Source organism: Nannospalax galili, unplaced genomic scaffold (genome assembly GCF_000622305.1).
Source record: "Nannospalax galili isolate Female #2095 unplaced genomic scaffold, S.galili_v1.0 scaffold530, whole genome shotgun sequence".
Lineage (NCBI taxonomy): Eukaryota > Metazoa > Chordata > Mammalia > Rodentia > Spalacidae > Nannospalax > Nannospalax galili.
Window position 1 is genome coordinate 441,475 of NW_008328331.1, and position 26,790 is coordinate 468,264.

The 26,790-nt window shown below is 42.4% G+C and overlaps 1 protein-coding gene across 1 annotated transcript in view; it reads right to left on the reverse strand.

Annotated features, from left to right (window-relative positions):
* Specc1 (sperm antigen with calponin homology and coiled-coil domains 1) overlaps positions 1-26,790 on the reverse strand; it is a 330,607-nt gene that overhangs the window by 18,934 nt on the left and 284,883 nt on the right. The window contains exon 13 of the mRNA XM_008825314.3: positions 3,948-4,064. Within this exon, the coding sequence (XP_008823536.1) occupies positions 3,948-4,064 (117 nt within the window). The remainder of the gene's footprint in view (positions 1-3,947; positions 4,065-26,790) is intronic.

The following is a 26,790-nucleotide window of genomic DNA, read 5'->3' on the forward strand; positions in this document are numbered from 1 at the left end:
AACCTCTCTTCTTTATAAAGCATCCAGTCTCAGGTATTTTGTTACAGCAATGAAAGCTGCCTACAACAGTTCCCTGAAGACCAAGGGACTGGCTGATTTTCAATTTCATAGCTTTAAACAGCAGCTATACCTACCCTGTCCAACACAGTAGCCATTGTGACATGATACTATGTAAACTGAAATTAATTAGCCACACAAGCCACATTTCATGTGTTCAACATCTCATGTCATTGGTGGCTGTCTTACTGGACAGTACAATACAGAGCATTTCTTCACCTCAAGGGTCTCACCACACAGCACATCTTCACTGATTAGTCCCACATCTGTACTCTAGCTCCAGTTTCCCATCCAAATTCTCTGATGTGCTATCCAATTGCCAGCCTAACATCACCACTTGAATATTTCAGACACCTCAGACTTAACAGCATACAAAGTACAGAGATCCACCTACCTCTGTCTCCAAGTGTTGAGATTAAAGGCATACATCACCATACTCAGCTAAAATTTTATTTTTCAAGGTTAGAAATTGAACCTAGGTCCTGGTGCACGCTGGGTAAGTGCTCCACCACTTAGCTACATCTCCAGTGTTGTAAAATATTCTGTGATAGTTAATTTTTTGTGCCACCTTGGCTATGTATGGTATCCAGATATTTAAGTCAAACATTATTTTGGGTATTTCTAGGAAGGTACTTATTTCTTTAAATTTTTATTATATCCACCATCCATCCATCCATTGTGTATGCACATGTGAACCACAGTGCATATGTGGAGATCAGAGAACAACTTGCGGATGTTGGTTCTCCCCTGCTACCATGTGGGTCTGGATATTGAACTCAGGTTATCAGATTTGGTGGCAAGCACTGGGCCATCTTGTCAGTCCTCTAGGAAGGTATTTCAAAGCCAAGATTAACAATTACATTTGTGGCCCGGTGTGGTGGTTGTGGCCTGGTGTGGTGGCGTACACCTTTAATCTCAGCACTTGGAAGCAAATGTCTCAGGATTCGGAGGAGTCTAATCCAATCAGCTGAAGGCCTTAAAAGGACAAAGGGACCTGTGAGAAGAGGGAACTCTGCTAGTAGATGGCCTTCAGACTTGAATGGCTGACTATTCCCTGAGCTGTTGGCTTATCCTGCAGGTTTGGGGCTTGCCGGCTTCAACAATCATTGACCCCTTCCTTAACCCACCTCCTCTTTTTTGTTCTGTTCCCATTCGTTCTGCTTCACTGAAAAACCTTGATTAACAACTTAAAAATGAAGTAATTTGTTCAGTTATTATCATTGTCACAAGAATTCTCTGGAATAGATTTAAATCCTGATGTGGGAAAACAGAAACAGAATCTTAAGTATTTACGCCATCTCCATCCCCCAAATCCTGTCAAACTGGACACTCAGAAGTCATCTTTGACTTCTTCCTTTTCTCCCTACAAACAACCCTAAGTCCAGGTGACTCTGTCCAGGATCTACTTGAAACTTTCTACACTTTTCCACCTGTACTGTTAGCACCCTACTTCACGTGTGTGGATGAAGTTGAGAAGTCAAGCTTCTGGGTGGCTCCAAACTTGTCCTTTCATTCTTGTTCTCTTCAATCCATTTTATCACATAAAAGCCAGAGAACTCTTCTGAACTTGAATCATGTCTCCCCATTTTTTAGAAATCTTCAACCAGCGTGGAGGAAAACACAAAGTTCTTACTAGAGTCATGCTTGGCAGGAAGCCCAATGGGGTCTACCCCTTGCAAATCATCCCAGGTCACTCTTTCCTACCACGGACCTCCAGCTGGTGCTGAACTCCAGTCACTGCCACCTTCCGTATTCTTCACAGCACCCATGCTGTTCCTCGTCCCTAGAAAGCCCTCGTCCTGCTCTGCACCACTACCTTGTCCTCCACATTTGCTCTTTTTCCCCCCAGTGTTTTCTTTGTGTAAATGTGTACCTGTGTGTGTGTGGGCGGGGGGGCAGAGGTTGATGCTGAACATCTCTGTTAACTGCTCTATACCTTATTCTTTTAGATTTTCACTTTATTTTTAATTGTGTGTGTGTGTGTGTGTGTGTGTGTGTGTGTCTGTCTGTCTGTCTGTCTGTGCCTATAGAGGTCAGAAGAAGGTGTAGAATCTCCTGGAGCTGGAGTTACAGGTGGTTGTGAGCTGCCTGACATGGTGCTGGGAACTGAGCTCAGGGCCTCTTGACCCCTGAGCCGTCCCTCCTGCCCATATAAGGGCATTTTCATCTGTGCATTCCATGCTTGCTCTTCAGATTCCAGCTCCTTAGAAATGTGTCCCAGTTGTCCAGACCTTGCTGCAAGCTGGAATGAACTTCAGAGGTGGAGCACTTGTTTAGCACAGAGGTCCTGGGTTTGATCCCCACTGTTCACTTTCACAGTGCTCTTTCTCTCTTGGTTCTTACTTTGTATATTAGTATCATGTGTATGGTGTGTGTGGGTAAGCGGGTGCCACAGTGTACATAAGGAGGTCAGAGGACAACTTTTTCAAGTCAGTTTTTTCCTTCCACCTTTACATGAGTTCCCAGGATTGAAATGTTGCCAGCCTTGCCAGCAGGTGCTAAGCATTTTTCCCTGCTGAGCCATCTCACTGGCCCTCTCTTGGCTCTTTTACAACTTACTTATTTATAGTTTCTTGTTATACATTTACTCACTCATGTTTTCTCTACCACATAAGGGCAAAAAAACTATGTCTATGTTCACTGTTGTCTTTGTTAACAGTGCACCATGCTTGCCACAAATACTTGGAGAGAATGAGCTCAGGGCCCAGCACAGCGTTTTCCAAAGTGCACAGTGGCTTATGACTTTGCAGGAACTTCTAGGTCAGGAGTTAGCAAATTAGGGCCTATGGGCTAAAACCTGGCCTACAACTTGTGTTAAAAAATAAAGTTTTATTGGAACACAGCTATGACCACACATTTAAACATTGTCCATGGATGTTTTAGTTCAGTTTTACTTGAACAGCTGTAACATAGATCAATTGATAAAGCTAACTATTTGGCTCTTAACAAAAAATGTTTGCCAACCCCTGTTATGGGAAATTACAGAAAAACTAAACCAAACCAAAAAAAAAAAAAAAAAAAAACAACCAAACAAAAAAAAAAAAAAAAAATCTATGGATCTGATATATATTGGGTTAAATGAGACCACATAGATTTATTTAATGTTGGATATCTTTAAGTCTATTTTTTTTTCCTCCCAAATCAAGGTTGCACTATGTACTCCAAGGTAATCAAATCTGTAATCATCCTGCCTCAACTTTCTGAGTGCTGGGATTACATAGGTGCACCACTCGCTTGACATAAATTATTATTATTTTGGTTGTGTTTATTTTTATTTTACGAGTGTTTTGTCTGCATGTATGTAAAGAAACCCATGTGTGCAATGCCCACAGAGGCCTGAAGAGGGTATCAGATACTTTGGAACTGAAGTTGCAGATGGTTGTTAGCCTCCAAGTGGGTTCTGGGAACTGAACCCAGGTCCTCTGCAAGAGCAGCCAGTGCCATCTCTAGCCCTGACATATATTTTTAGGAGATTTAATTTTTTTTTCTTTATGTGTCTGCACATGTATGTGTGAGTACCCATAGACATCAGAAGAGGGTGGCAGGTTCTCTGGAGCTAGAGTTACAGGTGACTGTGAGTCACCTAATGTGGGTGCTTGGAATTGAACCTGGGTCCTCTGGAAGAGCAGCAAATGCTCTTGACTGCTGAGCCATCTCTGCAGCCCCAGCTGGACATCCTGATGTCATAAATGTGTTAACATGCACTGTGATTTTCTGAGTGCTGAGGATGGGACACCATGCTGCAACCACACATTCAGTCATTTATTTGTGCCTGAGAGTGGACATCCTCCCTGTCTACTCCAGCCTTCCATGCCCACCCAGTGTTGGCTCAACACCCGAGCCCTGAGCCTTCCTAGAGGGGAACCAGGATGGGGCAGGCAGTGACTTACTTTCTCCTGACTGTTCAGCTCCTGGTATGGGATGTGGGCAGGCAGGTAGGTGTGGAGCAGAGCACAGAAGGCCAGGCCATCACTCCAGCTACTGCTGAAATTGGTGATATCAATGTTCTGTGGAGAGAGAAAAACAGTATTAATGTACATGTGTACTGTTACAAAATACAGGGGAGAAGTATCTATCTTTGGACTTGGGTAAAGACATGTAAGAATGAACTATCCAACTTTTCTGGGAGTATATTAATTTTGGTAGCAGAAATGGCCTGTTGTGGCTCAAATCCATCACAGGATGGGGTGTGTTGTAGGGGGGAAATGAGACTTCAAATGCAGAACAGTAGGGAATTTCTGTTTGCTCCCCTGGGGGAGCCATTGAACACTGTCAGATATCTTGTTTCATAATAACCCTCCAGGAGAGCTTTTATATCCCAGCATTTCCCATACTATTGGCCAAGGATGAATGACCACAATCCTCATCCCCTTCACCACCATCTCTATCCCCTTCACCACCATCCCCATCCCCATCAGGCGCAACCCAGTCAACAAGTAGACCAAGACAAAACAAGAATAGTGCCATGAGCTGTTTGCGAGGCAGTTTCTGTTCTAGGCTCCATCTTGCAACAGGAACAGTTCCTCAGGCAGGAGAGAGAACCCCTCAGGCTCAACAGTCTCCCTGTTAGCACACAGGACTAGCAAGGTCCAAAGGCTCCTCCTTTAAGGCAGGTGACAAGGTGGGGATGGCTTGGTACACAGTGATAGAGGAAGCTTTATCTGATAGTTTGCTCCCCAAGACCCACATGGTGAAAGGAGAGAACTGACTCTTGCAAGTTCTCTTCTGACTTCCATACATGTGTCATGAAAACCCACCCCAGTCATGATCACTTTACAGGACTGAGGGTACTCAAGACAGACTGACAGATGAACAAAAGTAAGTCTTACAGACCTTCTCAAGAATTAACCTTGCTCCCTCCAAAGACAGAGATGGGAACTTTTTACCTCATTTATATAATTGTGTCATGTGTATTCACATATGTTTCCACATAATTGTTTGTATGTCATTCTATGTTGGGATAGCATGGATTGGAACTCAATCTGCCCCTAGAATTTCTCAAAATAATGGAGTAACAAATCAGTGGCCATTTAAATATTTTACTATGTTTTTCCTGTGTGCTGAAATTTTTTTTAATGACTTTATATACTTAACATTAAAGTGTGCAGGCATATGTATGCATGTGAGTGCTTGTAGATACGTTGTTAAAAGGTCTTATAAGTACATTCTATTAAAACCTATCAAAATATCCTTTGAGTCCATTAACTGTTTCACAAATTTTTTTTTTGTTTGTTTTTTGAGACAGGGTCTCCTTGTAGCCCCAGCTGATCTGGTATTCACTATGTAGCCCAAGCTGGCTCAATCTCACGGAGATTTGCCTGCCTCTGTCTCCTGAGCACTGGGATTAAAGGTATGTGCCACTACACCTGGCTCTCATAAAATTTTAAAATAATATTTAATAATATAAAACAACATTCATTGGGGTCATACGTTTCATTAGGCTATAAAATTTGACACTGGATACAGAGATTAATAATAATTTCTTTCTAAAACGGGTTCTTAAAATGTGGGGCTAGAGAGATGGCTCAGCAGTTAAGAGCACTGACTGCTCTTGCAGAGGACCTGGGTATGATTCCCAGAACCCACATGGTGGCTACGAATTGTCCTTAACTCCAGTTCCAGGGGAATCCAAACCCCTCTTCTGACCTCCGCAGCATTACATGACACGGGTGCGCTCACATACATGCAGGCGATACACTCAAACACATAAAATAAAAATAATAAATAAAATATTTTAAAAAAATTATTAAATTTGCTGAGTGTGATGGTGCATGTCTTTAATCCCAGCACTTGAGAGTTAGAGGCAGGCAGATCTCTGTGAGTTTGAGGCCAGTCTGGTCTATATAGCAAGTTCCAGACCAGCCAGGGCTACCCAGTGAGACCCTGTCTCAAAAAAAAAAAAAAAAAAAAGGTACAGATTTTGGATTAAGACTAGCGATTAAAACATGAGCTAACTAACAGTCGAACTTAAAACTGACAAGTTATACAAAATCTTCAATATTTTTAAAAAATCTAACTTTATATATGGCTACGTGTATATACACGTTATTTATACGTATTTATATGTTTTAATGTTTACCTGGTATCAAACTGGATTATAAGTAAATGGTTATATTAAGTGAAACTGCCAAGTTAGTTCAAATTCAAAACAAAACATAGATAAACAGTCTTAGTTTATTTGGTTGATTGTGTCTCAGCTGATTCTACAAACGGTCTAAAGAGGCTCTGGTTGCTTGGAAAAGTTCACTGGCTCTCAGTACAGGATGGCTTTTAATCCAGGGACAATTACCCTCATTTGGAGATGACCCTCTAGGCTCTACTATTCCTAGAATGGTAGAAGACTGCGACAATGATTAACCCTATGCTTTCAGTTTTCTTTAAGTTGTCTGTCTATCTATCTATCTATCTATCTATCTATCTATCTATCTATCTAATTATCTAATTATCTATCTATCTATCATATATCTATCTGGTCTTTTTGAGACAGGGTCTCTCTGTAGCCCCAGCTGGCCTGGAACTCACTACGCACACCAAGCTGGACTTGAACTTACAGAGCTACACACCTTTAATCCCAGCACTAAAAAGACAGAAAAAAAAAAAAAAAAATCTGTCCCTGGCTGGAGAGATGGTGCAGTGGTTAAGAGCACTGACTGCTTTTGCAGAGGACCTGGGTTCTATTCCCAGCACCCACAGAGGCTCACAACCATCAATAACTACAGTTACAGAGGATCTGATGCACTCTTCTGACCTCCACGGCTACCCCAGCAAGTGCACACGGGTATACTTACACACATGCAGGCAATATACTCATACACATAAAATAAAAATAAATTTAAAAATTAAAAAAAAAAATCTGTCCCTGTCAAGCTTTATCTATGTGGTCCTCAGCAGCTAAATTTTAAAACTGGATTTGTTCTTCAATATCTTCTGGGTGTTCACTAACATATCAGGAAGTCCTATACTAATATGGACAGGGGGAGTAATTTTGGTCCTTGCTTGCCAAGATCTCTAGGTCTCAAGGGACTATGGGTCATCTTTCAAAACAACCTCGTAGCTCTGGGAATCACTTGTTCTCTGGATCAGAGAGGCTGTGGAAACTTAGATATAGACTCTAGCCAGTATACATTCTGTTAAGAGGAGGTTTAACACAAACACAGAGGGACATGTTCCCTATGCCTCCAAAGGATGTGGCAGGGTCAGCAAGACCCTGACTGATCCCAGCAAGATGCCACAACTGTTTAAACAAAACTAATAAAATATCCAGAGGCTCCTCCCAAGTCCCAAGTGACCCCCGAGGACCAGACCCTCAGATGGCCTTAACAGTAAAAATAAATAAATTAAAAGGTTACTTTTTGAACACCTACTGGTCTTAAATATCAGCATCAAAGTATAGGGGAAAAAAGATCGGTTACTGTCACACCAGATGAGACAATCACAGCTGCCCCAGCAAAGAGAAGCTCTCTATAAACCTGTTTAGATAGGTTTATCTGAATATATCAACAGTGCTAACCTTACTCCACGCTCTGGTTTTCATTATTTTTCTTTGACACTCTTGTTACTCAGTGGTTACAACCTCACATTATTCACTATCAAATTCATTCTTAAAATTGTTCTTTTGTGCTGGGCATGGTGGCGCACGCACTAGGGAGGTAGAGGCAGGCAGATCTCTGTGAGTTTGAGGCCAGCCTGGTCTCCAGGGTGAATCCAGGACAGCTGGGGCTAGAGGAAGACCCTGTCTCAAAAAAGACCAAAAAAAGCTGGGCGTGGTGGTGCACGCCTTTAATCCCAGCACTCAGGAGGCAGAGGCAGGCAGAGCTCTATGAGTTCAAGGCCAGCCTGGTCGACATAGTGAGTTCCAGGACAGCTGGGGCTACAGGCAGACCCTGTCTCAAAAAGACTGAAAAAAAAAAAAAGAGACCAAAAAATATTGTTCCTTTGTTTCCTAGCACATTCTTAATATATAACAATCAGATTTAAAAAAAACAAATAAAAAAAAGAACAACAAACCAAGGGCTCTCAACCCTAAACATGGCCATGGCTTCCCTGGACCTTGCCCTGTCTGAGACCATCAATTGGCAGAATCATGTTAGTCTTATTTAAGCCTTGTATTTTAACCTTGTAAAATGTGTGTCTTCTAGGATAGACAATGATTTCATACGTAACTCTCTATGACAGAGGGAGTCCAGTCAATCCCCCATTACTGGGAATCCAAAGCCTCTCTCCAATTAGCAGATAATATAGGGAAAGAATCTTGTGGTCCCTTTTAGTCAGGGACGTTATTCCTCATCAGCATGGAAGTTGCTATTAACCATCTGACTGATTAACCATCATTCTTCTGCTCTTCAAAAAGACTTTGTGGACCACAGCTTTGGGGGTGGGGATGGAACTATGGCAGGAAAATGGGGACTAAACTGAAACATCAAAGATTAAAAGATATGAGCCAGGTCTGTGGTGCACATCTTTGATCCCAGGCAGAGGCAGGTGGACCTCTATGAGTTCAAGTCCAACCTGGTCTACAGAGTGAGTTCCAGGTCAGCTGGGGCTACTCTAAAAAAAAAAAAAAAAAAAAGGTTAGAGATGAAAGAAGCCAGTTAGTTCATAGAGTTAGGCTGGAAACCCTTCCTGACCCAGGCTTCATCTAACAAAGTGTGTGTGTGGGGGTGTGTGTGTGTGTGTGTACTTATACCATCTGGATGCTTATTGGACTTCTCCTTCAGCTTAGGAGTGCTTTCCTTTCTTAATAAGCGTCTCTATTTTTATTTTTAAACAGGTGTCCCTGGTGCAATCATTTGCCCTGGAACACAAAAGCTTGGGATTGGGTGCCCTCTGAACTCAGATCAGTGGCTCAGTACTCTTAAGCTTGTTGTCCCTGACACTCTGGGCTTTTTAATGTTTCCTCTGACCTCCATGGATAACTTAAAAGGCATGAGTATCTCCCCTTCTCCTGGTGGCTTCTGGGATTTTCAGTTTGCCTCTACTTTTACTTTAAATTTTATTAAAATTGTTCTCAAACTTCCTTCTGAGTCCACTAAAAAATTCTTTTATTAATGAGACTAAGAACTCAAAAAGGGAACCTTAGGAATTGTGTTGAGTGTAGGGATCCTTCCTACAATCTCCCCAGTCAATGGGGCATGCAGGGAGGCCCTCTGGCTCTTCAGAACACTTTAATCGTGAGGAAACTGTACCAAGAAAACAGGCAAAGACCAAAACAAAAAGAGTGATGGTGGCTGTCTGAGGCAGTAGACACTAACAGCCTCTCCCCTGACAATGGCCAAGGACAACACTAAAATTAGTCAGCTCTCTGGCTACCCTGAGTTGGTTTGGAGTGATTCTATCGGTGGCGATTTGCAGCTTAAAAGAAGGGAGATGAAGTTAGGCTGTAGTGGGAGAGGTAGACTTCATGGAATTCTTAAAGTGAGTGCAAAGAAGATTTGGAGACTGTAACACAGGTAGAAATACATAGTAAGATATGGTATAATTTTTAAAAATTTTATTTATTATTTTATGTATATGCGTGTATTGCCTACATGTAGGTAAATGCACCTGTGTTCTAGTTTGTTTCTTCACTGCTGTGACAAAACACTCTGACCACTACCAACTTGGAGAGGAAAGGGTTTATTCAGCTTACATCTCCCAGGTCGCAATTCATCAGGGAGCCCAAGGTAGGAACTCAGGGCAGGAACCTGGAGGCAGGAGCTGGAACACAGGCCATGGAAGAATACTGCTTACTGGCTTGCTCCCCTGGCCCCTGCTCAGCCTGCTTTCTTATGCTACATAGGCCCACCTGCCCAGGGGTGGCACCACCCACACTGGGCTGGGCCCCCCCACATCACTCATCAAGAAGATGCCCTCAGACATGACCACAGGCCAATCCAATAGAGGAAATTCCCCAATTGAGGCTCCCTCAACCCAGGTGTGTCAAGTTGACACTAAAGCTATCCAGCACAACCTGTGTCGTGAAAAAAATTTTTTTAGGGTTGATAATAAATGGGTTTTGGTTTCAGTTGCGCTTTTTTTTTTTTTTTTTTTTTTTTGTCTTTTTGAGACAGGGTCTCCTTGTAGCCCCAGCTGTCCTGGAACTCATTATGTAGACCAGACTGGCCTCAAACTCACAAAGATCCATCTGCCTCTGCCTCCCAAGTGCTGAGATTAAAGGTGTGCACCACTATGCCCGGCATTTTGCTTTATTTTTATTTTATGTGTATGTATGTGTTGTGTGCATATATGCAAGCAAGTGCATACGTGTGATGCAATGCCCACGGAGGACAGAAGAGGGTGTTGGAGCCCCTGGAACTGGAGTTATGGGCAGTTGTTAGTAGCCATGAGCGTGCTGGGCTTCAAACCTGGGTCTTCTGTAAGAACAGCTAGTGCTTTTAATTGCTGAGCCATCTCTCCAGCTCCACAGGAAACACTCTGATTTTATACTTTCTGAAGAAATTTGTGTGCTAAAAGGCAGAGAAAAGAAACAGGCTATGAAGATGCAACCTATCTATTCACTCAGACTCAAGACCTACCTGGTGGAAGGCAAAGCTGGAGGGAACTAAGGACAGGCTGAATTCCCTTCCTTCTGGAGTCAGTTCTCTCTGTTTGTTTTGTTGAGACAGGATCTCCTTGTCGCCCCAGTTGACTTGTGTTAGGGTTCAGATCTGCAGCAACTTTAATATACGCTACTGGAGCTGAAATTACCGGGCTGCTGGCACCACACTTGCCCTCCAATGGATCCTCAGTAAAGGATTTAAAGTGGACTCATTCCAATTACAGGGCCTTGAAAGAGTCCTGTATTGTTATTTTTCGTCACTACCTCCCCAGGTGAGGAGTGGGTAATTTTTGTGCCTGCTGCCTTCCTTGGATGTGGTAGCTGTTTCTCAAAGCTTGGAACTCACTATGTAGGCCAGGCTGACCTCAGTCTCAGAGATTTGCTTGCCTCTGCTGCTCAAGTGCTAGGATTAGAGGACTGCGCATCAGGCCCAGCAGTTCTCTCCTTTTACCATGTAGGTTCTGGGGATCGAACTCAGGTAGTGAGGCTTGGTAGTAAGTGCCTTGCCTACTGAGCCATCTCAGAGTTAGTCTGAGCCAGGTGGACCTTTAACTTTATACCTAAAGCTTTTAAAACTTGCTAAATCTTTCTCTGCCTCAAACAAAAACATTTTATGTACACAGGTTGCCTGAGACCCACATCTCCACATCCATGTCTCATGTGTCTATGACTTGGAGGAAGGGACACCAGGTGTTCTTTCCACAGACCACCTGTTCTTTTTTATTTATGATGGCCCCTGGTATCTAAGTAAATGGGAACAAGCACAGCAGCACACTTGGAAACAGCTCTGACACCTACCCAGCAAATAAAGATTTGCAGCAGAAAGACTGCCTTTAGCCCTTGAAGGCAAATGCTCAGTGATCTAGTTGAGAGTTCCTTAAGCATGAGTCTCAAGCTCCAAAAATGGTGGGGATGGTACAGGCAGTGAGTGATGTGTGCACTATGCTTCTGATGTGCCTGCCATCATGCACGCTTACTTAACTGTATGTGGTAATTCTGAGAAATGCGAGCGTGCATTACAGTTAAGTACTGTTATGCCCGTTTTACACACAAAAGAGCTGCAGCACAAACACGTACTGCAAGTGCTGAAGCCAGGTCCATGTGACACTAAAGCTCAGGTGCTATTTGCTATGGTACGCTGCCCTGCCAGATGCGAGCGGGCCAGGCCCTGGGGCAGGATGAGCTTGTGTGACAGCACTGAAGCACACTCAGCAGTTTGATCTACTCGCAGGTAGGTTGAGAGTGAACAAAAGACTGAAGTGGGGGGAGCAGAGTCTAGAAGGAACTTTCACCTTTGTGAAGAAATCATGTTTTCTGTGCTGGACCATGGACTGTCTGAAGCCGGCTAGCAGGGTAGAGTGTACTGTTCTGGCACTGGCCAAAGTGATTTGTGGATCCAAAGAGCCAGATTCCCTTTCTGCCCATTCTTCCTTCAAAAATCTATACCTAAAGCTTTGGAAAATTGCTAAAATCTTTCTTTTCCCCAAATGCAAGACATATTTTATGCACGTGTGAAACAAGTCATGGGGCTATTGACTTGGACAGAGCACTTACAAAGTACCAGCAGACCAGAGCAAACCAAAGGGAGACAGTCCCTCACGCCAAATGCTATCATTAAACCAAAACTCTAGGGCAGGGAGATCCTAGAAAATTAAGGAGGGCTCCTCTGCTTTCAGATCTTAAAAAAAGTACCCCAAAGTGGGGTGATGTTAGTTGATGAGTTTTACTGTTTTATTGGTTCTATTTCCTTGTTTCTACTCATCATCACCACCATTCTGCCAGTGGGAGCTCTCCGTGTAGAGTGGAGGTTTCCCTGGAACAAAAATTAATTAGATCTACAATTACATTTGCTATAATTTTGTCTTTTGAAAGACAATAATGTTACATAATCTCCAAAAACATTCTGAGAGGCCACATGGAGCCAAAGACATGGCAAAGCCCAAAAGTCATCCAGAATACTAGGTTAATGGAATTTCATTTGGGAACAGTTCTTGATCTATTGCTATAAATGAGTAATAGATTGGGACTAAAAGCTCATGAGATTAAATCTTTTTCTTTGTCCTCAAGGAAAATAAATTCAAACAAAATTCAAAACACTACCTTCGGAGAACTGAGGTTCCCAGATGTTTCAGAACAGACTGTGGATAGCAGGTTTCTGGGGGAGATGAGGTATATGTTTGTTTGTTTGTTGTTTTATTATGCTGGGGACTGAACTCAGAGTTAAGGGTGGTTCGGTGATAAAGTGCTTGTCTATTGGTCTTGTTTTTGGAGACCCAGGGTCTCCCTAGGCACTTGTCTATCATGTGTGAGACCCTGAGTTTGACTCCCAGACCCATTCCCAAAAAGACACTGTAATGCAGATACATATCAGTAGCAAGTAAGTCCATATATAAACTATGCAAGAAGCAGGAAAAAGTGTCCCTGCCTTTTAAAATAAGGGATTGTTATGGAAATTCCAAATCTAGTTAGGAAGTCAAACCCAACATCTGGGTCAGGAAATGTTTCTCTTACATGTAAACTGTTTAAGACTTTTTATTGTTCTAACACTGGTAGAGATGGAAGCAAAACAACTATAATTTGTTATGCTATTTATACCCATTTCAAGAACATTAAACTGCCAAATAAAAGCAGTACCCTTTTTATTACTAAGTGGAACAACCTCAGTTCTTCTTCCCTGAATGCTACTTGAAATGGTCTCTGAGAAGTTGTTTTCTTGTTGTTGTTGTTGTTTGGTGTTTTGTTTTGTTGTTTTTTGAGACAGAGTCTCAAAAAAACCAGGTTTTTTTTTTTTGTCTTTTTGAGACAGGGCCTAGACCAGGCTGGCCTTGTCCTCCCAGAGATCCACCTGCCTCTGCCTCCCAAGTGCTGGGATTAAAGGTGAGCGCCACCACACCTAGCTAGCTCTGAGGAGTTTAAGAACATTAAGTATTTTTTTTTTTTCCTCTTTTTCAGTTTTGGATATTGAACCAAGGACCTTGTGCACGGTAGGCAAGTGTTCTACCACTGAGCTATATCCTCAGCCCTGAAATAGTTTCTAATTCCATTTGAGCACCAGGAATGAACAATCCCAAATTCAACACAGTTAAACGACTGAAAATCAATATATTTATGACACCTCAAATAAGATGACTGTCAACCTGTTCAGAACCGTTTAGAGCCGTATAGCCATATAACCTCAAGGGTCACTTTGCTGTGACTATTGAGGAAGTGGCTCCACTAATCATCACTGAGGCATATTTCTATTAAGGAAGAGTTATCAGATGTGATATGGATATCTGGTCATATTCAAGTGTTTGTGTTCTATGTGGATAAAGGATAACTCAAAGGACATAGATGAATTGCTATATGCTTTGTCAGATATTTGTTTCCCCCTCATGTCATTTTGGAAGAGTCACAGGACTTGCCTTACTATTCCCCTGTGAATCCATCAATAGATTGTTGAAAGCTGTAGATCCCAGAGAGGTAAGGGGACTAAAAACAGGAGTACATGATCCTTGCTGAGCAGGAAGAAGAAGGAGCAAAAGAGCTGGGCTTTTAGCCAGTCCTTTTTCTTTTTATGGAATTCTCAGATATGGGTGAATATTCCAAGCACCTCCAAAGTAGGCTACTTTTTAAAGGAACTCTTAGATGAAAAAGTAAGATACAGAATTCTGTTCCTATCAGAGCAACAGAAATGTAAGAAAAATGAATTCACTGATCATAGTTGAGAAGGTTAGGCCCTAACTTGGGCGAGTATCACAGGCTGCCTCCTGAAATGGTTGAGTGCCATTACAATTCCAGAAGGCTGAATATACAGGCAGGTCTCTTTTCTTTTTTTTTTTTTTTTTTTTTTTTTTTTTTTTTTTTTTTAAAAAAAAAAAAAAAAAAAAAAAAAAAAAGAGGACGATAAATCTTTCACTGTGATATATCAAAATAATATGTAGACCAGGCTGGCCTCGAACTCACAAAGATCTGCCTGCCTCTGCCTCCCAAGTGCTGGGATTAAAGGCATGCGCCACCACGCCTGGCCAGGCAGGTCTCTTAATACAGTGGGACAGAAGCAAAGCAAAACCCCATCATTTGCTTCTAGATTAATCTTATCTGGCATTTGTTGCCTAGAAACACATTTGGTAGAAACATTAATCACATGGGGAAAGGAGCTATGGAGCATGCGCTGAAATGTCCTGGGTTCAGCTCCACTGAGGATATGGCTGGTCTGTTGGTGACCTTATGCTGCCATCTTCTCTGAGGAGGACTGACTGTGTGTGCACTAAGTGTGGAAGCTGAAAAACAGACCAAAGGAAAAGAGCAAAGCTCCGGGAAAAAGGCAGGAGACAGACGAGAACACACTGCACAGTCATTCCTGCAGGAACCAGTTGGCCTAGACTCTTGGTGACCTGAATGTCCTCACTCCGGGGATGTCTCAGGATTATAGATCTTTACTGTTACAACCCTGGTATCAGGTTGAGTTATTGTATTTGTTTTGGTAAAATAATACTTTATAGATCATAGAGGATAAAAGATACTCATTCCTCACTGAGACTCAGCATGTATAATAACAGCTCAGGGAGGACCAAACCGACTTTGAAGATGTGGTGAGAAAGAACACAAATAACTGGGTTCCTGTGAACAGAAACAAATGTGGCCTACAGTCTGCTCTCTGTACTTGTACCAGCAGGCAGTCCTTGTCTCAGACAGATGCACCCACCTATTCAATCCTGGCTTCTCTGTTGTAGTTTCAAGCTATCCGAGGAAGCTGGAGTGAACCTGCCTTGGCCATGTACTCTCTGGTACCTGTACACAGGCTTCAGGGCCCTCTGTCTGCATGCTTTCCTATTCATGCTGGTCCCTCCCACACAACGAGCTGTTCAGTTGCCCTCTTTGCTGCCTCCTCAGCCACTGTTCGGCTCTCATACCAGTGCTACAGTGTGAAAACTGACCACCCCAGGAGAATCCCCTCTCTTGTTTAGTGGCAAGCTGACAGATAAATCTAAAAAACGAAATTATAATATATTGGGAGAAAACACAGATTGCAGTTTCCTAATCTTGGGAAAGTAAGCCACTGACAGAAAATGGAAAAAACAGAAAAACATAAAAGGTTGAAAAGTCTACATAATTAAGTTTCTATATGATGAAAAAAATTTAAAAAGTAAGGCAAATGACTAATAATTAGAATATATTCTTTTTTTTTTTTTTTTTTTTTTTTTTTTGTCTTTTCGAGACAGGGTCTCCCTGTAGTCCCAACTGGCCTAGAGCTCACTATGTAGACCAGGCTAGCCTTGAAGTCACAGAGATTAGCTTGCCTCTGCTGGGACTGAAGTTGTGCACCACCACCCCTGGCCAGAATATATTCTCTTTTTTTTGGGGGGTGGAGGTCTTGAGAAAGGGTCTCCCTGTAGCCCCAGCTGTACCAGAACTCACTATGTAGACCAGGCCGGCCTTGAACTCACAGAGATCTGCCTGCCTCTGCCTCCTGAGTGCTGGGATTAAAGACGTGCACCACCACACCCAGCACCCTGTCTCAAAAAAGACCCCCCCCAAAAAAAGGGACAACTCTCTTAAATGTGTCATGAATAATCTTAGTCACAAGTCATAGGAGCTCTGCTTAGGATTATTTCCTTAACTTATCTGTTCTTTCCTGATGCACCTACATATTTACCACACTCCATTTATGGAGTATTTCCTTTCCCGGTTCCTTTTTCTATTTATTTTTGTATATGGTATGCATGTATATGTGTGTACATGTATACACATGTATGTGGAAGCCCAAGGTTGATACTGGGAATCATCCTTGATTTTTCTTCCAACCTTATCAACTGAAGGATTTCCCAATGAAACTGAGTTCGCTGATAATGGCTAGTCTTGGTAGCCAACTAGCTCTGGGGATTTCCTATCTTTGCCTTCTGAAACTAGAATTATAGGAGACTGCCATGCTCATGAAGCATTTACATGAGTTCTGGTAATCCAAAACTCACATTTTTATAGTAGATACTTTAACCACGGAGCCATCTCCCCAGCCTTATGATGTATTTCCAAACAGGCAGAGCAAACACAGCTTCATTATTAATCTTTTTCAAAAATTTTTTGGCTATTTAAAAAAAAATATTACATTTATTTATTTATGTGCCATTGTGTGTGTGTGTGTGTGTGTGTGTGTGTGTGTGTGTAGGTCAAAGTGTCACTTGTAGAGGTCCGTTTTCTCCTTTCACCATGTAGATTCTGGGGGATCAAACACAGGTCATCAGTCTTGGTGGCAAGTGCCTTTACCTGTTGAACCATTGTGTCAGCCCATTTTACTAGCTGTTTTTTTAATTTTTCTGAATAAATTTAAACAATTGTTTAGCTAAATTTAAGGAGAAAGAAATTCTATTGGAATTTTAATCAAAACTGCATTAAAATTAGAGATTAATTTGGACAAGTTCACTGTTCAAAGATTCCTTTCACTTTAATCTTTTTTTTTTTTTAACCATTTAACTTGTTTTAATGTTGTTTCACAAATGGTGAAAAATACTAAAGTACAGACAAGGAATAATCATAATGTTGTGGCCAACATTACAAATATGGAATTATAGATAAGGTAATCGATGCAGCTCTGTGTTCGGGCCAGTCTCTGTGTTCCTGATGATTTTTCACTTTATTCTTATTGGCGTACTGGAGGCCATGAGGCCTGGAGATGAGTTGACCACACCGCAGCTCTATCTGGGAAAGGCTGTATACTGCTTTACACAGCAAAGGGGTAAATTACAAGGGATTCTGGAAAAGGAACTCTCCTCTGGGGCAAGTTTTTTAACAAGGGACTACCTCTGTCACTAGAGATGTTTAAGCAGATACTGTACAGCCTCTTTCTGAGCTAGAAAGAGTGGTTGAGTGAGTGGCTGGGGCTTAGAATGGTTAATTTTAAGTGTCAACTTCTGATGAAGGACTACCTAGAGGACTAGTAAGACATGATTTCTAAGTATGCCTGGTGTTTCTAGAGGAGACTGGTTTGTGAGTGGGGAAGATCTCTCATTGTGGGCAGGAATCATCCAATTTTCTGGAGAATTAGACAGAAAAAAAGTAAAAACAGAAAAAGGAAGGCAGAGAAAAGATCAGTCTCCATGTCCCACCCCACTCTAGCACACACAGTCTAGCTTTTCTGTCTTTCATGGGATGACTCAATAAGAAAGGTTCTTACTGGATATTAGCACTATGCTCTTGGACATTCAGAGCTTCTAGAACTGTGATCTAAACAAACTACTGCTTAAAATAATCCAGTGGGTGGTATTCTGCTGTAGCAACACAAAAAGACTAAGACAGGCTTCTATCTTGCTTGCTTCTCCCTTAGGTTCTTCCCTTTTCACTTAAAAACAGCAATCTCCACTCTTCCTGAAGTTCTCTGGCTTCAGCATCCTGATGCTTAGTTTTACTGTAAGCTCTGGGTACTGCTGCCCAATAACTCCAGACCCATGTGTCTGGTCCAAACAAATGCTGGTACCCTTCTTAGCCCTGTCAGTAGCTTAAGTGGTATAGCAGGGCTGGCCTCTACGCAGGCAACCATAGTGAAGGAAGATGAAATGACCTGACTCAGCATGACTGCCTCTCCTATGGCATCCTATTATCGGTCTCCTGCTAGGATCTCAAGTGATTCTCTACAGGAATTCCCAGACCCAGACCATGTCCTAGGCCTCGGGAGAAGCCTGGAATTTTCTCCTACAAAATTCCTTTCCTCTGCTCCTGTGATGGTGAATCTTGATTGTCAAAGGCCTTTTGATTTGAGAATCACCATGGAAATGAATATTTGGATCTGTGAGATATTTTTCTAGATTAGTCTAATTGAGGTAGGAAGATCTACCCTAAATATGGGCATCACCATTTCATGGGCTAGGGTCCCAAAAGGAATGGAAAGGCAAACAAGAGCGAGCAGCTACATTCATCCCTCTGAGTCTTGACTGTGGATCCACCTCGACCAGCTGCTTCAGGTTCCTGCTGCACCGATTTCCCCACCTTGAAGTATGAGCTAAAAACGAACATTTCCTTCCCTAAGTTGCTTTTGTTAGGTATTTTTCCATGGTAAGAGACAAGTAACTAACACAACTATCTTTCTATTAAGTCAATTACACCTCATTTCACCTAACTTTACTCTCCAGTTATTTTTTTCTACTTTTTTTTTTTTTTTTTTTTTTTGAAGCAGGGTCTCCCTGTAGCCCCAGCTGTCTTGGAACTCACTATGTAGATCAGGCTGGCCTTGAACTCACAGAGGTCCACCTGCCTCTGCCTCCAGAGTACTGGGATCAAAAGGCATATACCACCATGCGCAGCCCTTTCAGTTATTTTTTCTAAAAAAAGCTCATGGTTATTGTCAGCTCTATTGATTTTCTTCATCCTACGATCACCTTCCAGGCTTAGTTATGGGTTCAGCATCCCTGTACTCATCAATCCTTCTCCTAGCTGACGCTTATCTACATATGCCAGTTCACCTAAGAAATGGTAAAGAAATCTTTGGATGAACCATCTTCACTAATGACTTGGCCCTCTAGGCTGAGTATACATCAGTCAGCTTTTGTTGTTAATGACAAAATACTCAAGAGAAAATAATTTAAAATAGGAAAGGTTTATTTGGGCTCATGTTTTCAATGGTTTCTATCCATGGTTGGCTATAGTTCCACTGCTTTTATTCATGTGGCAAGGTAAAAATATCCTAACATAAGGGCACAGCAAAGGGAAAGCTACTGGCTTCATGGAAAACAGGACAAAAAGAGACAGAAAAGTAAGGACAAGATATACCTTTCAAAGGCATGGCCCCAGGAACTGACTTCCTCCAGCTAGGCCTCACCCCATAATAGCCCATTTAGCTACCAAATTCATAATCCAATCATCACTTAATAGTTCCACCAATAGGGGACCAATCTTTAACACATGGGCCTGGGGACATTTTATATCCAAATCATAGATGGAATCCCCTTATCCCTCTTATTATCAATCATTATAACCATTCTGTTTGTGTAGAAGATGCTGAGGGCAAAACAAACCTAATGATGCTGATCCCTGGCCTATATAGTGCACAGAATAAGGAACAGCAGGCAGGACAAGGCTCACTAGATTCTGGGATATGGAGGAGGCATGATGTGGTTGCCCTCAAAGAATGAGCAAGCTGCTGACAGGGCTTTTCACATAATTCTGGGAACCCAGGAGACGAAAGTCTAGGCTTGCTGTTTCTTTCCTTTATTATCCCAAAGAGGGAAAAAAAACAACCCGATTATGGCCTCCTTTTGTCATGAAGGCATTGTTATGACTGTGACTCCAGGAAGATGACTCAACTTTTCGGGCCTTTAGTTTCCTCATCTCTTAAATGGAGTGGCTGGATTATATCGGTGGTTTTTGAAATGATTAGTTATGGAACCTATTCTTCCAACTACCATTTCTGCAGAAGTTTTTTTAAAAGTAAGGTTTTAAAACCACATGATTCAATCTTTTTTGTACTTTCATTAGTACTGGTCAATACAATAGTCACTACTTAATTGAAATTAAATAAAGCATTTTAATTTTCCAGTCCCATTAGCCATGTTTGAAGTGCTCAATAGCTACAAGTTGCCTATGGCTACTGGATCAGACAGTGCAGGTAAGTTAGAACAGACTTCTCATCCTGAGTTCTGTGTATAGCACTTCTAGTATGTGTTTGTACATGCATGCAGAAACACACACACACACTCATTTTGTGCAAATACTAGCATGTTTTGTACTCTTACCCTTACAAAAGTTCCTTTCAGAACATACAAAGAAACAGCTGCAGTGAAGAGACTAGGGAGTGGATCCTAAAGCCAGAAAACTCTGCCACTTACAGTGACTCTGGGTTACTTAACCTCTCTAAACCTTAATTTCCATATCTTTGAGATACATAATTCTGATCAACTTGCTGGATCAAGAAATGTCTAGGGCATTATTGAAGCACACCTTTCGGTATGTCTATGAGGATGTTGCCAGAGAGGACTGACTGAGGGAAGAAGTCCTACTCCGAATGTGGGTAGCACTATCTCGGTAGTGGATTGAATGAAAAGAGGGAAAAGAGGAAGTCAGCTGAGCACTGGCATTCCCCTTTCCTGGCCTTCCTGTTCCAGAGATGTGCTGAGGTGAGGTGCCCTAGCAGCATGCTCCTGTTCAAGAAAGGCCCTTGAAGATCCTGGGTGGAGACCTAACCTTCCAGTTGGACCAGGTCAGTCACACAAACCCTTAAGCCATGCTAAAGAGATAAGTGGAATAATTAGTTCTTTAATGAGATACTGTACTTTCCCTTCCCAGAACCTGATAACTAATGCATAGTAATCAGAGCTTTGTAAGTTGCCTGTTTTTCTGGATTCTTGAGAAGAGTGAATCCCTCCCTTTCTTCAATCTCTTTTCTAAGCATGCTTTCCCTATCAGCCATGTAGCTGCTGATGCCCTTGGAGGTTTTTCTGTTTTAGTCCATTCTCAAATTCTTTCGTTAATGAGACTAAGAACCCTAAGAGGGGACCCTGATTCCCCCTTTATCTCTGGTGACCATGAAAGGACCCCCAAAATTTCTGGTAATAGTCCCACTGCCATGGTCTGCCACCATGCCTTCTATCATGATGAATTGTATCCTCCCAAACTGTTGGCCCAAATAAACCCATCCCCTTTAAGTTGCTTCTTGCCACGCATTCTGGTAAAGTAACAAGAAAAGCAATACAGCATGTATTGGTGCATGTAATCAAGATTACATGCACCAAAACCACGTAAAGCATTTACAGCACCTGTCATGTGGCAAGCCCTGACCAATGTCAGTTCCATCACCGTTACCAACCTCTCTTCTAACAGCACATGCAGGCCACTGTAAGAATGGTAAGGGCTGCCTGTACTGCTGCCAGTCTTTGTTGTTATAAGCACTAGAGTAATAATTACCTGTATGCACATAGCGATACATATGTGGAATTAATTTTGAGGGAGTCTGCCAAATTGTCCTCAAGGGTTCTTCCACCTTACATTCACCCCTCAACAAGGGAGGCCATTTCCTTTGCCATATAGCATGTGTCCTTCTGTGACTGGCTTATTTCAGTCAGCAGTGTCCTAAGGCTCAGCTAAAGTGTGTCATCTGTTCACCTTCTTTCCAAATGCCCCACCCCATCATAGTTCCAGGAGTCGCCATCTTCCTCATGGGTGGGTTCCAGTGATGACAGCACAGTCCTCCAGAACTAAACCTGCAGTGAAGAGATGACCTGCCACCATTGTTTTAAAAACCCTCAAGGAGGGGGGCTGGAGAGATGGCTCAGTAGTTAAGAGCATTGGCTACTGTTGCAGAGGACCTGGGGTTCAATTCTCAGCACCCAGATAACGGCTTACAATGGTCTATAACTCCTGTTCCAGAGGATCTGATGGCCTCTTCTGGCCTCCATGGACATTACATGCACATGGTGCACCTACGATCTATGCAGGCAAACCACTCATACACATACAATTAAAATAAATAAGTAGATAAAATTTAAAAACCCTTAAGGAGCTGGGCATGGTGGCACATGCCTTTAGTTCCAGCACTTGCAAAAGAAGGCAGATCTCTGTGAGTTCCAGACCGGTCTGATCTACATGGTGAATTCCAGGCCAGCCAGGGTTACATAGTGAGATATGTCTCAATGAAAAAAAATATTATTTAGGAGCTGGAGAGATCACTCAGCAATTAAGTGCTCTGGCTGCTGCTCTTCTAGAGGACCCAGGTTCAAGTCCCAGCACTCACATGGTGGCTAACACCATCCCTAACTCCAGTTCCAGGGGATCTGATGCACTTTTCTGACTTCTGTGGGCATTGCATGGCACGGGTGCACCTACCTATATGCAGGCAATACACTTATACACGTAAAATAAAAATAAAATACTTTAAAAATTTATTTTATGTGCATGTTGTATGTGTACCTGAGCTTATGTGCACCACATGTGTGCAGGTGCCTGCAGAGGCCAGAAGACAGTGACCCCTGGAACTGAAGTTACAGGCAGTTATGAGCCACCTGATGTGGGTGCTAGGAAGGGAACCTGGGTCCTCTTCAAGACCACTAAGTGTTCTTAACTGCTGAGCCATCTCTCCAGCTGCCAGAATTAATTCTTTTTTAAAAAAATATTTTATTTGGGGCCGGAGAGATGGCTTGGCACTTGGGAGCACTGGCTGCTCTTGCAGAGGACCCGGGTTCAATTCCCAGCATCCACATGGTGGCTATGAACCGTCCTTAACTCCAGTTCCAGGGGAACCTGAAGCCTTCTTCTGACCTCCACGGCATTGCACGACATGGGTGCACTCACATACATGCAGACAATATACTCATACACATAATTTTTTTTTTCTGTCTTTTTGAGACAGGGTCTCCCTATAGCCCCAGCTGTCCTGGAACTTGCTATGTAGACCAGGCTGGGCTCAAACTCACAGAGATCCGCCTGCCTCTGCCTCCAGAATGTTGGGATTAAAGGTATGTGACACCACAACCTGGCCACACACACACAGTTTTTAAAAAATACCAGTAAGGTAGAGAATGACTTAGGAAGATACCCAACGTCAACTTCTGGCATCCACATGCACACATACACCACACACACTAAAGCAGTTTATTTAGCTCACTTCTGGAGGTACAGTGTGCTGTACAACATCAGCCCAGCTCTGGTGAAGGCCTCATGGTAGATGGCATCACTGTGTGTTCCAAAAGTTAGAAGAAAAGGATTTTGAATGTTTTTATCACAAAGAAATGATAACCAGTTGAGGAGGTAGGTGTGCCTTCCCTGATCTGAACATACAGAATACATTTAGACACTGAAACACTCTGCTAGGTACCCCATAAATGTAAAAGATAAAAATTACCAGTGTTGATGGGTGTGATGCTCACCCCTGTAACCCTAGCACTTGAGATGCAGAGGCAGAGAAACAGGAGTTCAAGGTCATCCCTGGCTACATAAATAGTTCTAAGTTTAGCCTGGTTTACATGGTAACCTATCTCAAAACAAACAACAAACAAATAAACAAAACCCCAAATTCCCCAAACCAAAAAACCAAACCCCCAAAATTGTGAGAGCATATTTTTTCATGTGCATGGGAAAGTTGTACATGATGCCAGCTTCAAGAAGAGTATTTCCTTCTAGGAACTGAGGTTGATTTGAAGTGTCCTCACTCTCCTTCCTCCCATGGCTATCTTCCCTGGGCTCAGGGCCACTGTGGGTCAAATATGCTGGCATGGGTATGTAGTATGACACCATCCAACACCAACATCCATCATCGCACTTTAAGAAAAAAGAGGGCTTGATCCTTGTCACTGCTCCCTCTCCATTCCTAGGAGAGCTCGTGTGTCTTAGATAGTAAGAGACCACATGAATCTGTACTGAGCATGTTTTCCATTTTCTTACCCATGAAATGTTGACTAGGGATAAAGAAGTAATCTTGCCACAAGAGGCTTATGATTTCAGAGTTTAATTTGGTCTTCCTGAGGGTGAAAAGATAAAGTTCAATTGAGGGTTATTTGTTTAGTGTAAATTAAACTTGGTCCTGCAATAGAATTCCTTAAAATTCTTCAGCTGTTACTTATTTCCTTAGTAAGCACATCCAGAAATATAGAAGAGTTGTGTATATTAGCTTCATTTCTGTTGCTGTGATAAAATACTCTGAGGAGAGCAACTTAGGGAGAAAATGTTTATTTTAGCTTACAATTTCAGGTTACAGCCCATCGTTGAGGCAAATAAAGATGGCAGGAGCTTGAAGCAGCTAGTCACATCACATCATAGTCAAGAGAGAGGGAGCGATGAGTGAGTGAATGCTTGCTCTCCCCTTTACACTCAGCTAGGGCCCAGCCCGTGAAATGGTGCTGCCCGCATTCAGGGCGGGTCTTCCCACCTTAATTGACCTAATTAAGAAAATCTCCCACAGGCATGCTCACAGGCCATCACAATCCAATTCCTCATTCAGACTCTCTTGCCAGGTGATTTAGATTGTGTACTATGCATTACAGGCTGTTTCCTTTAACATTTTTTTTTTTTTTCCTTCTTACTAAAAATACTCAAGAGTCAGCATGGTTGCTTATCAGGTAAAGATGCTTGCTGCCAAGCCTGACAGCCTGAGTTTGGCCCCCAGGACCCACACAGAAGGGAAGAACTGACTCCCACAATTTGTCCTCTGACCACCTCACCCCCCTACACACAAATGTCATGGCACATTAATGTCATGGCAGGTACATACCACAAATAACAAAATATAAAAAAATTATTCAAGGTGAAGTGTTGGAACATTGTGATATGAACAAAATCACGTTCTTTTCTAGAGCTCTGTGGACTTATGTCTTCTCACACAGGCCAGCAGTGTGGATCCTATGCCCTGGGCTTCAGGATCCTTAAGGGCTTTTTTGTTTTGTTTTTATGAGACAGGGTCTTACTATGTAGCACCTTACTGTGCTTATAAAACACAAAATTTCATTTATACCTAAGCCAAGTAACAAGAAAAATATATCTTTATTACTAATAGAGTGTAAAAAATATTGGGCTAGCAAGAAGGCCCAAAAGGTAAAAGCACTTGCTGCACAAACCTGGGTGATTTGAGTTTGATCCCCAGAACATATGTAAAGGAAGGAGACAACAAACTCCACAAAATTGTCCTTTGAGCTCCACACATGTGCTGTGGCATGCACGTCCCCACACATATAATGCATACACACATACTAGTAATAATTTTATAATATCCATGATTCAGCTAGGTATAGTGGAGCATTCCTATAATCTTTGCACTCAGGAGGCTAAGGCAGGAGGATTGTGAGTTTGAGGCCAGCATGTGCTACACAGTGAGTTTTAGGTTAGCTTCGGCTACAGAGTAAGATCCTGTCTCCAAAAATAAAACAAAACAAAAGCAATATGGTCTGTATTAAAGAATAAGTACAACCAAGTAGAGAATTTCCCTCTAGGATTAATATACTATCACCATGTAGGAATTTTGTTCTCAGAAATATGAGAATGCTCCTTCACTAGAAAAATCTATTTATGTTGTCAATAATATAAATGGACTAAAAGAGAAGAAACCACACAGCCCAGCAAATGCCAAAATGGAATTTAATATACTTATTATCTATTTCTGGATTAAGAAAAAAAGCTCCCAGCAAACTCACCCTGAAGGCAAGTTTCCTTTAGTTGACTGATATCAAGAAACAATACTAGGGGTTGGAGAGATGGTTTGTTGGGGAAAAAAAAAAAAATGAAATACCTTGATGAATGCTGTAAGAACTCTGCATTTTGATAGAAAACTCTGTTTAAAATGTTGATTTAGATTTACTTGCTAAGCTTGCCTGTTCCGTGTTCTGCTATCTACCACACATGGATGATTAACCTAGTTGAAATGCTAAGAATTGAAGTGCTGTAAACCTCCTTCCTGGACCCTGGACCCCAGACTCAGTTGATTTACAATGTGTCCTGTAGGCCTGTGGCCTGTTTCCAGATAACCGATAAGGACCAAAGAGAAGGAAGTTGCACCAGGCTTACACCAGATCTACCCTTCCTGGAAAAGATGTTTAACCAAAACTATAGCTTTTAGATGATTGATTAAAGTGTCTGCTGAGGAATGCTTTTTGTGTAATGACTGTGTGGGCCTATATAATCTGTACCTGAAACTGAATGGGGGTCGATCATTCTGACCAGACTTGCATGTCTTGGGAAGCCAATCGGCCCCAGCTAGCTGGAAAAGTAAAGACTCTGCTTGATTTTTACATTTCCAATCTCGTGTATTTGTTATCTGGAGGGGACCCATCGAGTTACGGACCCTAACATTTTGGGGGCTCGTCCCGGATTCGAGGGGGGACCCCTGGAAAACAAAAGACGGATGGAGGCAGAGTTTCATACGAGGAAGGCCCTCGTAACAAGTCTCAGGTTCGAGTCCTGAGCAGGGAAGTCCAGGTTCGAGTCCTGGCCCTAGGGGTTGGAGAGATCCGACTCTGGGAAGGAAGCTTAACGACAGGAAGCTGGCGCCAGAAGTGGAAAAGGTCGAACTCCTGACCCTACGGCAGTCCGAGTGGACGCCCTTCGGGAGAATTACCAGGAGCCTTGGGAATCTGGAAGGTGAGAGTGAGAGTGGTGAATGCGGCGCGCGCCAGAGTGAGAGGAGGACCGGTCCGAGTGAAAGTAGTGAAATGTGGTGTGGATGTATGCTGATGGTTACGCTCCTTATAGTAGTAGTGGGATTGGTTCTGTATTTCTCTATACGCACCTGGTTCTAAAACTTTTTT